The sequence below is a fragment of the Rhopalosiphum padi genome, chromosome 2, assembly GCF_020882245.1.
Source record: "Rhopalosiphum padi isolate XX-2018 chromosome 2, ASM2088224v1, whole genome shotgun sequence".
NCBI classification, from domain to species: domain Eukaryota; kingdom Metazoa; phylum Arthropoda; class Insecta; order Hemiptera; family Aphididae; genus Rhopalosiphum; species Rhopalosiphum padi.
The window spans coordinates 72808403-72824305 of NC_083598.1; the positions used below are offsets into that span (position 1 = coordinate 72808403).

General features: G+C 33.5%; 1 protein-coding gene across 2 annotated transcripts in view; it reads right to left on the reverse strand.

Moving 5' to 3' along the window:
• Nucleotides 1-484: 484 nt before the first annotated feature.
• LOC132923491 (uncharacterized) overlaps nt 485-15903 on the reverse strand; it is a 118994-nt gene continuing 103575 nt past the window's right edge. For both annotated transcript variants that reach the window (XM_060987526.1, XM_060987527.1), the window contains exons 5-9: nt 13379-15493; nt 12776-12918; nt 11773-11935; nt 8797-8965; nt 485-2878 (exon numbers count right to left, since the gene is read on the reverse strand). In XM_060987526.1, coding sequence (XP_060843509.1) covers nt 2689-2878; nt 8797-8965; nt 11773-11935; nt 12776-12918; nt 13379-15493 — 2780 coding nt within the window. In that variant the 3' untranslated portion in view covers nt 485-2688. The remainder of the gene's footprint in view (nt 2879-8796; nt 8966-11772; nt 11936-12775; nt 12919-13378; nt 15494-15903) is intronic.

Below are 15903 nucleotides of genomic sequence, written 5' to 3' on the forward strand. Positions count from 1 at the left end.
TTGATGAACTGGAATATAACTGTTGCATATTATGATGGTTACTCTTTGAGTACTTAACGACTGGAAAGGATGCAATCTTTGCATTTGTTGTATCAGCCCTAAAAATATATACAACATAGCAAATTTGCGTTCAATATAGAATTAATTTTATGTTCTTAGTTTAAGCTTTTTTTCACATTTTAAACTAGATATGAGCATTTTTAACTTGTAAAATTTACAATACTCTGAATACTCATATCTTGCTACGAGGGTAGCGTTATCCTAAAACAATACGGGTAGACTAGTAAACAAGTACGGTTAATAATACTTTTTTTTATAAATTCAAACTTTCAAAAATTTGAATATTAATTTTATTTCTAATGCTGTATGCTTATAAAATTATAAGCCATAAGTATAGATGTTAAAAATATTTTCCTCAAAACTAAAATATAGAACATGCACGGTTGGTAGGTTGGTTTGAAAAAAATACACATATTATACAATATATTTCTTATAATATCAGTGTTATATTATAGTTTCAATGAATGTCAAAATTATACAATACATATGTGACTTAATTCAAACAATATTATTTAGGGATGTCAATTTATAACATTCTAAGTACATATATGTATAACATTATGTACTACGTGTGTGTGTTTGTAACTGAATTGCTATTAATTATAGAATAACACAAAATATTACACTTGGAAAAAAAATCATAACTACATAAATTTATTGCGAACTAAATGACCTTTTATCTAATAAACATAATATTTAAGCTACATGCGTCCATTCGGAACTATGTGAACGATGAAAAAAAGTTTATACACGAAAAATTGGTCCATTTACACATCATAAATATCTAAAAATAAAATATTTTATACCCATATATAGTGTTTATATATATATTTTTTTTTATTATTATTTTTTTAATACCATTTTATTAAATTTTAATCACTTAATCAAATTATTTAATCGTTTGTCGTTTTTCTAACATTTATTATATTATACTCGGTTATTAGGAATCAATAATATAGTATAATAATAATAATAATAATATTATTTAATTTTTTTTTTTTTTAATCTATAACAAAACATTTGTATAAAGCAAAAACATTGAAATTATGCGACTAAACTAAAAAAAAAGCGTAAAAAACAAAATATGTATAAATATACCACCGACCAGGCCAATCACAATTGGTACATATAGTTGGTATATAATAATATATATTCGTCGATTCGTTATACTTAATTGCGAGTGTGTTTGATGGGCGGCGGGTGAGAGGGTTAGGTGAGGTGATGGTGGTGATGATCGGAAAGCGTGGCTTGAAGTCGATAGTACGAATACAATATCGGTCGTACCACCAGCGAGCAATAATAATTATAATTAGTGGATGAAAACAATAACGGTATAACGTGAGCTCGGAGGATATATATTATTATTATTGATATCGTATGTTCAGCAATTAATGATGACTAGATATATAATATATGTGCACGTGTGTGAATTGAGGAATATCTTATATTGGAACGATCGAAAAGCGAGATATTGGTGCGGCGTCGTCTACGAGTGCAGAAAAAAATAACGCGAAGATAATGTGTGACGGCGAGGGTGCGAGTTGCGGACGAGTGTTTGGCGGGAGGGTATATCGATTCCGTTTCCACGCGAGCGGACCGCTGAATAAATGCACACGCAAGTAACCGAAATGCCCATCAACAACATCATCATCGGTATATTATATTATCCTGCACATCGTATGATGAAAAATCATATCATGAGTAGTAGTAGTAGTAGTAGTAGTAGTAGTAGTAATGCTAATGCTAATAATAATAATAATAATAAAAATAAAATCAACTAATTTCCGTAAAAAATAATAAGAATCGAGGAGAATAAAAGAAGAGGTAGGTGGTAGAGCGGAGCGTGCGGCGATTATAAATTAAACACATATATATATTAATCATATTATACCTATAATACTTATTATTATACATAATATTATATAGCGCGCGCAGACGACAAACGAGTGTGTGTGTGTGTGTGTGTGTGTATATGTGACTTCTTATAAAAAATGATTTTTCACAATAGTTTCGAAAAATAAAATAAAATTTAGATATAAAAAAGTATTCATTTCGGTCAATGTTACGATTAAGTACATAGTCATTTCTTCAATAACGAATAAAACCAGCTGTGTAAACACCTGTTGGTCGAAGTTTTTAATTTTGAAATGATTTGTCTTTCAAAAATACAAAATATATCTCAAATCATCACAACAGTGTTTGCGGGGAAAGGGGTGCGCGCAAATAATAATGTATATAATATAATAGCTATCGGTTTTTAGTATCGAGGCCTACGATCCCGTCCGAAGGGTTTTTTTCGGGCCCCGCACACAAAACAAAAAAAAATAATTAATTTTTTGTCCATACATGTCGTACAGGTATGACATGATAATATTACAATATCGCGTATTATCGTTTTGCAACGTTCCGACAATAAAATAATAATAATAATAATAATTTAAGAAAAGAGCGAATACAATTGAAACGAACGTTATTATATAGTCGTAATAATAGTAATTATAATCATAATAATAAATAATATAAACGCGACAATCGCGACGGTAGTATGGAAAAACCGCAGCGGCGATAGTGCACGGCGAGGAGGACGAAGACGCGGCGACGATGGCGGCGACAGCGGACACGTCTTGGTCAGAGCGTCGGCTTCTTCAGCAACCGTTTTTGCCGACAATCGTACACGCGGCGGCAGAAGAATATCAGATCTGTCGGCGCGCCGTCTGCGGGCAACTGTCTGGCTCGCGGGTTGGCCTCGCGTAACGGCGGTACCACCGCCTTGCACAGCACCAAATTCTCTTGTACCGACTTCATGTGCTTCCGGTGCCTGTAACATACCGAAAACAGAAAACAATATCGTTAGTTTATTATTACAATTAATATATTATATTGTCACAGTTCACGATCGTCACAATAATACTTAATGGGGCAGTGACACAATATCTTCGAGGGAAGCCTAAAATGTATTTTGAGATATATATATATTTTTTTAATAGGTTTTAATCGTGATTACGTAAACGATAGCATTTGGCTTTTCGTAGACGTGATGGCGAGATGAATTTGTTTAAAAAAAATGTTTATAGTGCAAGCAATCATGCTGATCATATAAAATCGTTAAATCTGTCATAATATCAATAATATAATTTATACTTTAACATTAAGCAATATAATACAAGGCTTTGCGTAATTAAAATCATTTTTCCACTTCTGTTTTGGCATTTTTACAGTTGGGACGAATATGAAGAGTAAATAACTCATGATTTTTGATCCGTGATCTTTGCCGATTAACTCCTATTTTCACGTTTAACTCTTAGTATAATATTATAATGTAATCAGCATTTAAATAAAAATGATCATAAGAATATTATTGGTTACTATCTGCTGCTGCAGTGTTCCACTTAAATTGTCGTGCGTAGTTTGAAATTGGTGAAAAAGACTGAGAAAAAAAATAGAATTCTTGTTTATACAAATGTAAACACCACAGTGTTTCAATAAGTAGGTACTTCAATATTGTAGAAACCATGTGTGTTACGCATAAAAACCCGTCTTGTATACATATCATAAGCAAAGAAAACTGTTCATTACACAAATGTATCGTGTCAGTTGATCGGTTTCGAGTAGACGTAGACGTTCGTATTAATATGCGCTTTTAAATTCCCTATAGAACCACCCAAAGGCGACCTTTTCATACTTGAATTTTGGTGGGAATTGTAGTGTTATGTGTATGTCATTACGAGTATTGAGTAACCTACACATTATTGCACAATACGCGTGGATACTTTCGCAGACGGTTGTTGTGTATACATTATAGTATTATACATACTATATGCACTTACCTAACTCGTGTATAAAAAAAAATATTGTAAGTTTTGCTTATTATATTATACATACTATATGGACGTAATTTGTGGGATGCAAGTGTGTGCATTTGCAATCCATAAATATATTACTCTTGAGATAGATTTATCATTGAAATCAATGGATGCTTTTCTAACACGAATAATGAAATTTGGCCGTTATAGATATTTTTAAAGATAAAAGTGATAATTTTTTAAAGTTCTTCTCGGGTAGTCAGCTATATAATATATATTATTAAAACAGTACTTTAATATAAAATTATTTAATGAATTTTCTTTTACTTAATCATTTTTAAAATAATATTCTCTCTTGTTTTAATTTGTATTAAAGTTAAAACAAACAATTATTAAAATAACGTAATATTTTATAATTATTTAAAATCTGAAAGTAACTATTTTGCGATAGACTGTGATTGTGCTTGATTATTAATGCTTTTTGGCATTCCACTCAAAATTCCGAAATAACGGCCCTGTTATTTTATTGAATTCATGTCGACAAGAGGCACAATTGAAAATAAGAATATTTATCTCAACTAATATTGTAGGTATGTTAATTATTGTGGTAAGGATAACCTAAATAATGTGAGTCGTTATTGACCGATTATAATATATACGACTAATATGGTAGTTTTTAGATAAATATTGAACTGTGAAAGCTCACTACGCGTAAATTTCGTTGATTTAGAATATTTTTTATTTTGACTATTTTCAATTATTTATATTTATTTGAGTTTCTATACCGATTAATGATTATGTAATATATGAATTCAGTTGAGTTAACAGCGGCTGGATAAATACAATTTATTTCGACTGACATTTTCAATTTTCTATATAATATGAGCTGTTATATGAATTCAGTCAATTCTGATGTGTTAAGCTCGCTCAACACCCTGCGGCATAATAATAAATACACATAAGTCGTATACGAAAATGTTCAGAGAGGCGAGCCAAGTCCACCCTCGTAAAGGTCGTATTTCTGCAGTTGATGACCGTTTTTGGTTCACGAAGGGTGTTGAAAACCGAAATCAAAAAACAATTAATCGGATTAGACGTAAAACGATTTGCTTCTCAATCAGTCACCCGGCGGCTAACACCATCACTGCAGTGATGCGTAGTGATTTTATTATTATTATTATTTTTTTGTCGTTGTCAATGTCGCGTGCGAGGTTATAATATTATAAAGCGCTAGTGTGTACTACCCACCCGTAAACGATTGTAAACACGGACATATTATGAGGTATATAATATATATATTAAAAACCGACTATATTATTATTGTGTTCGTTACACGCGTCAACGCGATGTGCTGGCCGACGTATTTATTATATTGGCTGCACACACTTGTTTTGCTTCGCAAGTCAATTTTAGAGAATTTTTTTTTTTTTGGCAATGGTCAACTCTCTATACATATATACACACACATTCGATATTTGTGTATGAAGACTAATTTTTTTTTATAAAAGTATATTCTTCTAGTTTTGATGATGAAATGATGAAATTATAGTCATTAAAAATACTACAATACAGAATACAGATACAACTAGATTTTGTACTAAAAATTATCCATTAAGACTAAATTAATTCTAAAACTATTTTCAAAAAAATTAATAAATTTTAATTAATTGGTAAAACCACCATTTTATATCACAAATCAAACATAACCAGACATACACGAAGATACATGAAAAATAATACTACAGAAACAGATATATACAATCTTGCATTCGTTATACTATTATAATATAATTATATGTTTAGTTGTAGACTAACCAACAAAAAAATGTATCTCGACCAAATCTTGACAATCCCCAAATCCTCCCAATAGGTTGAAAATAAACCACTACCATGACTATCTATTTTCTGCGTACATAATCCTTTTTATCTGAAACCCTATATATAGCCATGTGCTGTCATGTGAACGGCTTCTCCAAATCAAGTTTTTTCTAAGTTAAGCCGTTTTCTGTAAATATCTTCTAAATTACACACATAAGAGCTTGAGAGTATTAGTATATTAGTATATATACTTTTATTTTAGTAAGATATGAATTTGTTTCACACTTATCTGAAGTCTTATAGTTATACAAATTTTGTTTGCCAATATTTACATATTTCCTAGGTTTTTTTTAGTTATTTCGGGAGGGTATATAGAATTTATTATGTTTATGGAATCAATTATTATAATATAATTGGAGATTTTATTTTTTTTATTTGTCCATCATTTTATCAAAGAAGAATATCCTATAAATTATCACATTTTCTCAAATAAAGAAGGAATCTTAAAGTAGTAATTTACATTAAAATATTCCTAAAAAATTATAATATTATAACTTCACATTTTAACAGTGTATATACCGAATCATTAGAGTAAAATTGTTTGTCCTATATTATAATAATTATCATACGTCACGCGGGTGCGCGCCAAATCAACGGGAGCAGTGAAGGCACGAGCGTAATTGACGTACGATTCTATGAAATACTGTGCAAAAGTCGCCAGGCGGATTTCTGATAATAATAATAAAGAAAACAATGAAGATTGTAGACTACGAAAACGACAACAACAATAATAATAACCGTAGTACAAACCCGGCACCACAACGATAAACGACAAATGATAATATACGTATTTACTATTTAGGGATGGTCGAATTTAATTTTCGCGAACTGTTCGGGTTAGAATTTGAAATCGAAGCTAAAATTTTTCGAAATATAAATTTAATTTATATTAATACTTTTTTTAATTTTTTATGAAAATAACACTTACAATCTGTACATAAAAAAATCACAAGAAATAAATGGGTAAAGTAATTAATGATGTATAGACCTGAAAACAGCGAGTAGGGAAGCTATCCAGTGATAGGACCCTTTAATATTAATATTAACGTATTTGATACACAATTTAGTGTATTAAAAAAAATATTATCATATTTAAGTAAACATTTTCAACGAAACCGCAATTATATTTCGAAGTTTGTGAGCAGATGGACAAAGCCATTGGTGGTTGAGTATATAATATATATAGTCGTCGATGACGTCTGCGGATTTTTTATTTCATTTTCAATAACACTTATACAACAATGTACATACCGACATCGTACGTTACACGTATACGAATTATATGATGTTTGCACATCAAAATTTTTACTGATGACAAACTATATAAATTGAAGAAAACCTCATAATACACCTAATATTGAAATGTGATGGATGCATCAATAGAAATTATTAAATATAATATTAGTTCAATACAATAATATTATAATAATGATTTAAAATATATTTTATAATAACTGTAATTAAAATCAATCGTGAATTAGGACTACATTTTTGGTGTATAATTAATTTCATCAGCTAATTTTTTTCGTATCTAGTTAAATTTTATTTATTTTAAAATCATTTTAATCCTTATTATCTTTAAGTATATTGACAAATTATAATTTTATCTAATAAGTATTTTTAAACTTAAATTGTCTATTAATATGAAATTATTTTTCACCTAACACTGCATATTTAATGTATATACTGCGAATATTGCGAGGAATAAAATAAAACGTAAGTCGAAAACATAATATTATGTATTATGTATATAACATACCATTTATTATTGTTGTTGTTAATGAAAATCGATATTACCAGAATTGACGTATGACGTCGTCGTATATTAGGTATACCATTATTATTAGGTCAATACTGCGGCAAGAAAGCAACCCATAATGCAATCATAATAACATTTCTACCGTACATATAATATTATTAAATAAATCGAAACGATATTGCTGCACGTAGGGCGGTAGCGACTAGCGATACGTTTGAAATAATATATTATATTTCATATAATATAGTTACAAAGGCGGTGGCGTGTTGTTTCGGAATTCAAATACTATAACATTATAATAATAATATACTCGTCACAAGTTCGTGCATATTATAGATGCAAAAGTCGCGACCTGCATTATATTATTATTGTACAGAAAAATTTGATTTTTCTGTTTTATGTTACATAATAAATATACAAATTTCGAAAACTAGGAATGTTAATACATTATTATAAAAGTGGTGGTGAGGAATTTTAATGATAAAAATTGTCGAATTGGACTCAGTGACACGTAGATACAACAGGCACAGCTGCCCTATACTCGCAATAGGCGTTTTAGTCAATAGTCATAATAGTAAAAATAATAATCATAATAATAATTATACAGGATTGGTTTTTGTTATCAGTTAGTCATGTTTTTTAAAAATTTATCAAGTTAAGGCACATAGAATTCAGTGCTGAAACTATAGGTATTTAACGACAGGGGTGGAGGAGAAGCATATTATACGTACGTAGCGCAGCCAAATACAAATTTTAAATAATCGATTTGGTTGAGTAGGTAATAAGTATTAAATACACGGTTGGACCAGATACAAATATATTATGCTAGTTGACAGTAATTAAAGTCGATAATAGGAACGGTATCAACGGTAATACAGTATTTTCAGTGATTTTCAAAAAAAAACTAAAAATCCAATTTAAAATAAATGATGATGATTTTCTGATCTGGACGTTCTTTATTATGTTAATGTATTATAGATTAAAAAAAATATTACCAAATCAAGATGACCAGTAGGTATTCTAATTCCGCTGTCCTAAGTAATTCGTAATAATTAAGTTTAATTAAAATCAAACTGATTGGCCCAGTACGATTTCATGACCCTAACTAAGTAGCACCCCCGATAGTTGTGGTACTGTTTTATCGCGTGCAAACACGTCAAGTTTACTTAGGTACCTACTATGTACGCGATAAGTTTCAATTCGTTGGGTTCGGATATTATGAGAGAATGATTTCAGTAAATAATTACAATATTATGTTATCGGTATAATATAATACAACATAGGCGAGACACGGACCTGCAGTACTCGTTGAACGTCAATACATAACACCGATCGTCGATGCAGGCCACGCTGTTGACGTCTCTGTGCTTTGACGCGAACAGCTCGTCGGGCATGTCTTCCTTCACCCGTCCCTGTTTTGTGTGCTCCGGCCTGTAGTACCACAGCAGCGACATCATCATTTCTCCTGTGAACACGCGTCACCGTTAATGATTAAAATTTAAAACGAGTTAAGTATACATATTATTGTCTGGGCGCGCAGCCAGGATTTTTAAAGCGGAAAGGTGGGTGTTTAATTTTAAATTTAAATGTAACTTGCAGGGGTTTTATACACTAATGTCCATTGTAGTCATCAATCTTCAAATAGTTATAAATTATAATATTAAATATGGCCACATTTTTTTTTAGATATCTGAAGCATAATATTATAATTAATATATATTTTGCATAAATAAGGTTAGGTTAAGGGGGTTACAACACCAAAAAAACGCAACACATTTTTTCAAAGGATCAATATAATTTAAAGAGGAGGGGTAGAGAAAAGCTGGTCGATTTGCATTTATTTATAGATAATAGTATGCCCAAAACAAAAACTGTCGAATTATTACACTTGGGTTAAAACTTATTAGTTAAACTTATAGTTATTAATTTATTATTTATTTATAATAACAACTGGCAATGTAGCATTAAAAGTTACCCAAGCTCATTATTTTTATTGAGCAGTGTTAAATCAATTGAATATTAGTTGAATTTCGTAAAATAAATTATTTTTTTTATAATATAATATATTATCTAATATTCAAATAAAATTGGGTTTTTTTGTCCATTTTTAAAATATTTTAATTTCCTATAACTCGTCAAATTAAACTTTCGCCGAGTACCCAGATTCACAGAAAAACAATCACGTATAACAGGCAACATGTTTGTTGAATTCAACGAATCGCAATGCATTTTGAAAGTAATTGAAGTCCAAATATTAAATACCCAGATATTATGTCATTATTATGTTCAAATTGTAATATTTATAATTATTAATATCATACAAGACGCACGTATTCATACTTTTCCGGCGTTCCGGAGAACGATTTTTAATTATTTTTACTTAAAAATGTACCTATGGGTTAATGTCTTATTGATTATTATTCGGTAAGTCATCGAAGGTAATATCGTGGTAAACGTATTTGCAGTTTGTAGTTGGTACCCACTACGTTATGAAAAGTATTATGTATACAGAACACACTTTCTACGGACTCGTGACATTGAGTTTATAAATTGTTAAGATAGTAAATGCATAGACGCGATTAAGGTTTTATACGAAAATTATACGTTTTACACAAGTTACACGTTCGTTTTCACACCGTCGATTTTTTTTTATAAAACTTCTTAATTCGCGCATTGAATAATTAAAAATATACAATCCAAAATAATAAAATATATAAATTCATATAATTTATTCTTGCATTATTTTCAAGTTTTGACGTAATAGATAATTATATATAAAAAAAAATAATTTTAAAAAATGTGATGACATTTGGATTAAAGTTTTTCTGCCTAAATGCATTTATTAGGCATAGTTGAAGCTGGTATTAAACAACCAATCACAATGAAAAAATAAAATAAAATGATAAGCATTTTCCCTTTGTGTTAATTAATTGGATTTAGGTTTCATTTAACATAATCATGATATCGACAATTACAAATCTATCAGTGAAATTTTAATACGAGTGTAATTTTCGACTACCTAAAGTAAGTGCGATTCGACCTCATATACAGTATTATAATAGCAGCAGATGGGCGTGAGTACTTTTTTTGTTTTTGAGCGAGTATTTTTTTAAACTTCTTCTTTATGAATTATTTTAATTATATTTAATTTAACCCGCTGATCGCCGCGTGGTGTGGTATTATACAAGTTACCACTGTCTACAGTATTTATTACTATAAGTATATCCATAATATACCCCTTTTATCTTTTATCAGTAACGTATTATATAAAGAAGCTGTTAAGCAGGTAACTGTTTCGTTGTTTCGCTGTTCATTAAGTGTATTTGGTCATTGAGTAGATTACTGTAATGGAGGTAATAAATTTGAATTCAATGATAAATCATTGTATACCATAAAAAACGATTTTAAGCGGAGACGCTGCCAAAATGGTCAAATACTATGGTAATTATGATTACTAAGAAATTGAAATTAATAAAAATTGTGATATTTATTTTGTTTTTCTTCATTATTTAAAAAAAAAAAACTGAGAAAATTGTATTTCTGAATCACGAAAGTATTTAAACTTATATCCGATTTGTTATCAGTGGTCTTCCTGACTCCCTCAAAGTTGATGATCAGAGCATTTTTATTGCTAAGAAAAGTGTCTTCAAATAATAAAATAAAAAAACCCACTTCATTGAAAAATCAATACATTCATCGTTCCTCTCAAATCTAAAATAATTGTACATTTACGGAGATTTTAATAGACTTACGACTGCCAGTGTTCGTCTAACGTGATCTGTACTAATATATTTATATAGTGAGAGAAATTCTTTATACGCGACAAATAATAATATAATATTAATGCTTCATAATTCAATTTTGAATGTGTTTTATAAATGTATATGATGAAATAAACATTAAAATATATGAATTTAAATTGATCATAAATAACATAAATGTGTTTTGGTAATTTAAAATCTAAAAACAATAAAGAAATTCTCACTACGCATATAATGAAGTAAAAAAATAAAAATAAATAGACACGATCAGTCAATTTGGTTAAGTATTACTGTAAAAGTAATACATTTATAAAATACACACACAAAAAAAAATCATAATAATATAAATAAACAAAAAAACTATTCAAATATGAGTAATTTTTATAATGATATTATATTATTACAATTAAGTTGAGTCAGGTACTTACGAGTGGCTACCACACCATTTTCCAGGCAAATTAATATATTCTTCTTCAAACAATAATAATAATAACGGAGTATATAAACTTACCGTTGACGGGATCTTCCCACAGGTTGGCGATTTTGGCGATGAACGGCAAGTCGTTTTTACGAGAACCCGACTTGAGAAGCACGCAGTCCCTTGCGTATATGGTGTCGCCTTGCATGTGACGCATGCATGGGTAACATTTCCTTAACACTGGTGTATCGTCGTTCTGTGAGTACCGATAACAACAACGCAATATTAATATTAGGTACTATTGTCGTTATTACTACGATTACATATTAATATATTATTAATTATTATACACCACTTTCGGAATCCTCCATTACATACATACTAAAGTGAAACCTTCCCTCCCTCTAATGAGTCTAATGGATACTTCTAAGTAGCGATAACCTCCATAAAGAAGACTTTTTGGGGGGAACTAATTACAAAATCTCTATAGACTAAACCTTCTGAATGGCGAGTAAAATATCATCCTCCAAGAGTATTCGGTATTTGGTAATTTCACTCTATGATTAGTGATAGACCATATTAAAACGTAAACGAAATGTGCAACGTACAACTGAACAGTCTTTGTATAACCACACTTAATGTTTTTGTATAACGTCTCAATAGTATGTAAAAATGTAAAATAGAATGTAAGAAAAAAAAAGGTTACAGGAAACAAAATTAATTATTATTATTTATGGCAATTGAGTCTTAATATGCTGTCTTTTACTGATTAACGATTTTAATTTTGGCTCCCAGTTATATTGAATGAAAAATACTTAATTTGTTAAATATTATTATTAATATTATTTTAAATCATATTTTCGGTGACATGTGTATTGCATTATTATAATAAGTACGTCGTTTAAAAATTTTAATTGTCTTACGTTCATTTTATGTTTACCTAAATAAAAATAAATATTTTTTTTACTAGCTATTTTGGTTTTAGGAACCTTATTCTAATTTCCTTTTCCTTTTTATTACCTTAAACGTATTACGGTTACCATATTAAATTATAATAAACGTATAGTCACTAGATAAAGTGTTTTTTGTTACATACCTCTAGGTAAACGGGGCGCTTGAAAGGTTTTCCCTGCCATATCCAACCGTTGGACCATCTGGGCGCTAGGTCTTGATTTTTGAGCCGAGACAGCTGTGCGAACTCTTCGCGCATCCGTTGTTCCAGCTCTCTCTTCATCGCATCTGATATATAACAACAATAATCATATATTGTGATAAATGTAAAAAAACTCATTCGTCGCACGCGCAATCCAATACACTATATTATTAAGTACCTACCATATAATATACATTACCAGTGGCGTGGGGACTTGTAAAATTATTCAGAGGCAAGTACAATATATTAAACCCACCCACCCAAAACAAGATAAAGGCATTTACTGTTATATTTTAACTGAAATACTAGTTAATACTCTATCATTCTACCCGTTGAGTTAGTGTCCGCTGTCCACCTTACCTTGTCTTACCCCTTTTATGACATACATTTTGTACACAGACTGGATTTAGTACAAGTCTCTGCCTTAGGGTCTCACTAATATTCCACCCCAATAGAAATGTAAATTATTAATAATTTAAAATATCTGCCACTCTTAGGTCCGAACCTAGGCTTGTACATCATACAATTAATATAATCATCACTCACCGGTCATTTCTTTCTTGTTCCCTCCGTTCTTCCGGTCTTTTCTGCCTTTTTTCGTTTTCTTCGTCACGCCTTTTTTCTTGACGAAAGCTTCGGTGATCATGTCATCGCCGTCGCTTTCGTCCGTCAACACCGACCGCAATATCTCTTCAGTCATGCACTCGTCCAATTTCTCTTGTTCGGACTTGACTTCTGTCGATTTAATGCTGTTCTTCCGTATAGCTGCAGTTAGGTTAGCTACAGTTACCGGCGTCGGTTCGTCTTCAGCCGAAGTTGGTGGTGTAGTCGCAATAGTTGTCATCGCCGTCTTCATTGACGGCTCTTCTACGTTTTCTTTACAGTCATCGTTGTTGTTGTCGTCGTCGTCATCTACGACAACGGCAACCACGTCGTCGTCGAAATCGTTACCGCTGACGTCTTCGTTTTCTTCTTGGATTTTCGATTTTTTCGCTAAGACTATTTGCATGGGATTGGGTTTCTTCCTCTTCGCGGATCCCTTCATTACTATTTTGTCACCGTCAATGTTAATGTTGTAATAACCATTGTTGTTATTATTTATAGTATTGTTGTTGTTGTTGACGGGTGTATTGGGTGTGCAGTAAACAGTAGTAGTCACTTCCAGGCGTTCCCGGGACTTGGTTGACAAGTCAATGGTCTGATGAAGACCATCGTCATTGTCATCGGTCGCCGACACGGAATCGCCCTCCTCCTCGCTGGCCATGTCCACCTTGAGCGTGTAATACGATTGCGGTTGTTGATCGTCGTCGATAGGTTCGACTTTTGGTACCACGACGTTGTCGTCGTGTTGATGGTCGATCGGCTGGTCCAAGCCCAACACGGACTGGCTGAGGACTTTGCCGATAGCTAACAAACCGGTGGTATCGCATTTCTCTTCGCTAATGGTGTTCCACTCTGAAGTGGGGTTCTTTGCGGCCAACATTGCCGGTGATTGGGGCGCCAGGTGTTGCACGGATGCGCGGGCCGGGCTCAGTGGGCTCATGCACCAAGGAACTTGCTTGCACGGGCTGCCTGAGCTTGCGGAACGCGGCGGTCCGGGAACACCGGCGCTGCCCCTAGCCGGGCTCGGCGGGCCATGGGCCCGCGGAGGCTCCTGTGGCAGTGCCAATGCCACAGGCGGGAGTGTAACTACTGTCGAATGATGTTTTGGCCCCTTACTGACTGCACCAGTAAGCGGGCCAGTATGTCCGTTTTTTGGATTGGGACACGATTGCATTGGGCACGGACAAGAATGGTATGTCGGGTCTACGTAGGCGCGGGGCGGGGCGGTCGAGTAGCACGACGGCCCGGGCGGTGCACCGTACGGTGAGTAATAGAGCGGCTGCGGCGCAGGGTAAGCGTCGGGCGGCGGTAAGGACTGCTGCTGGTGGTGCTGTTGCTGCAGGTGTTGTAGGTGCTGTTGGTGCTGCAGGTGTTGCTGCTGCGGCGGCGGCTGCTGTTGCGGCGTTGGTTGATGCTGCTGCTGCGGAGGCGGCGGATGGTGTTCCGGCCGGTCGCCGCCGGGCCTGGTAATGGCTACCAACATTTGCTGTTGCCCCGCGGGAGAACCGGTTGGCGCCGGCGGCTGTCCGGGAGGTGGTGGCCCGTAGTACTCGTGGTAGTACGTGGGCGGTCCACCAGCCTGTGCGTACGGCGGTGCGGCCGGCGGTCGTCTGTGGTGGAACGGTATGTGATGGTACGGAGAGCTTCGGCTGTGGTGGAAGTAGCCGGGCTGGTGGTGTGGGCCACCGGGGTACGCACACGGGTTGGGTGGCTCCGGCAAGTAGTGGTGAGCCGGCACCTGTGGTGGTGGTGGCGGTGGATACTGGAGACTGGCCGACGCGGGTGGCGACGGATAGTACGATGGAAGTGGCGGCGGATGGTAAGGGCCTTGCGGCTGGTATCGGTAACCGGGCGGTGTTGGCACTGAAGTCGATCTAACCGGCACCACTTCGGTGTCGGACGACTCAGCAGGTGGAGGTGCGGCGGTGCCGGCCGAAGACGGTGGCGTGGGCACCAACGGCGGGGCTAGCGACTGTTTCACGTGCGAAGGGTGGTGCAAGTGCACGTGGTGCGGCACCAGGTGGTGGGTGATCAGCGGCCCGGCTGGCTGGTAGTACCCTGCGAATCAATAATAAAATTACGATTATATAAACATTATAATTTATTTGTTAAAATATGTACACAAGTAAAATTGCAAGTAATAACCATTAGTCAACCAATAACATAATATATATCATAATAAAATATTTCTGTATATATATTAGTATATATTTAGTAGAATACATTTCAGGGACATAGATTTATAAGTTTCCTAAATATATATAGTACCCTTGATATTTGACGTAATTGTGTAATAATATCTGCAGAATAATAATTGATCACCACGGAATAATACTTTAAGAAAATTATTAAAATAATTGCCATTTCTATAGAATGCAACAGCTGTGTTAGACGTGTAATATATATTAAGTATATTTGTATGCGCGACCAAAATGAAGCTTGTAATGTTATGTTAAAAACAGTAGAGC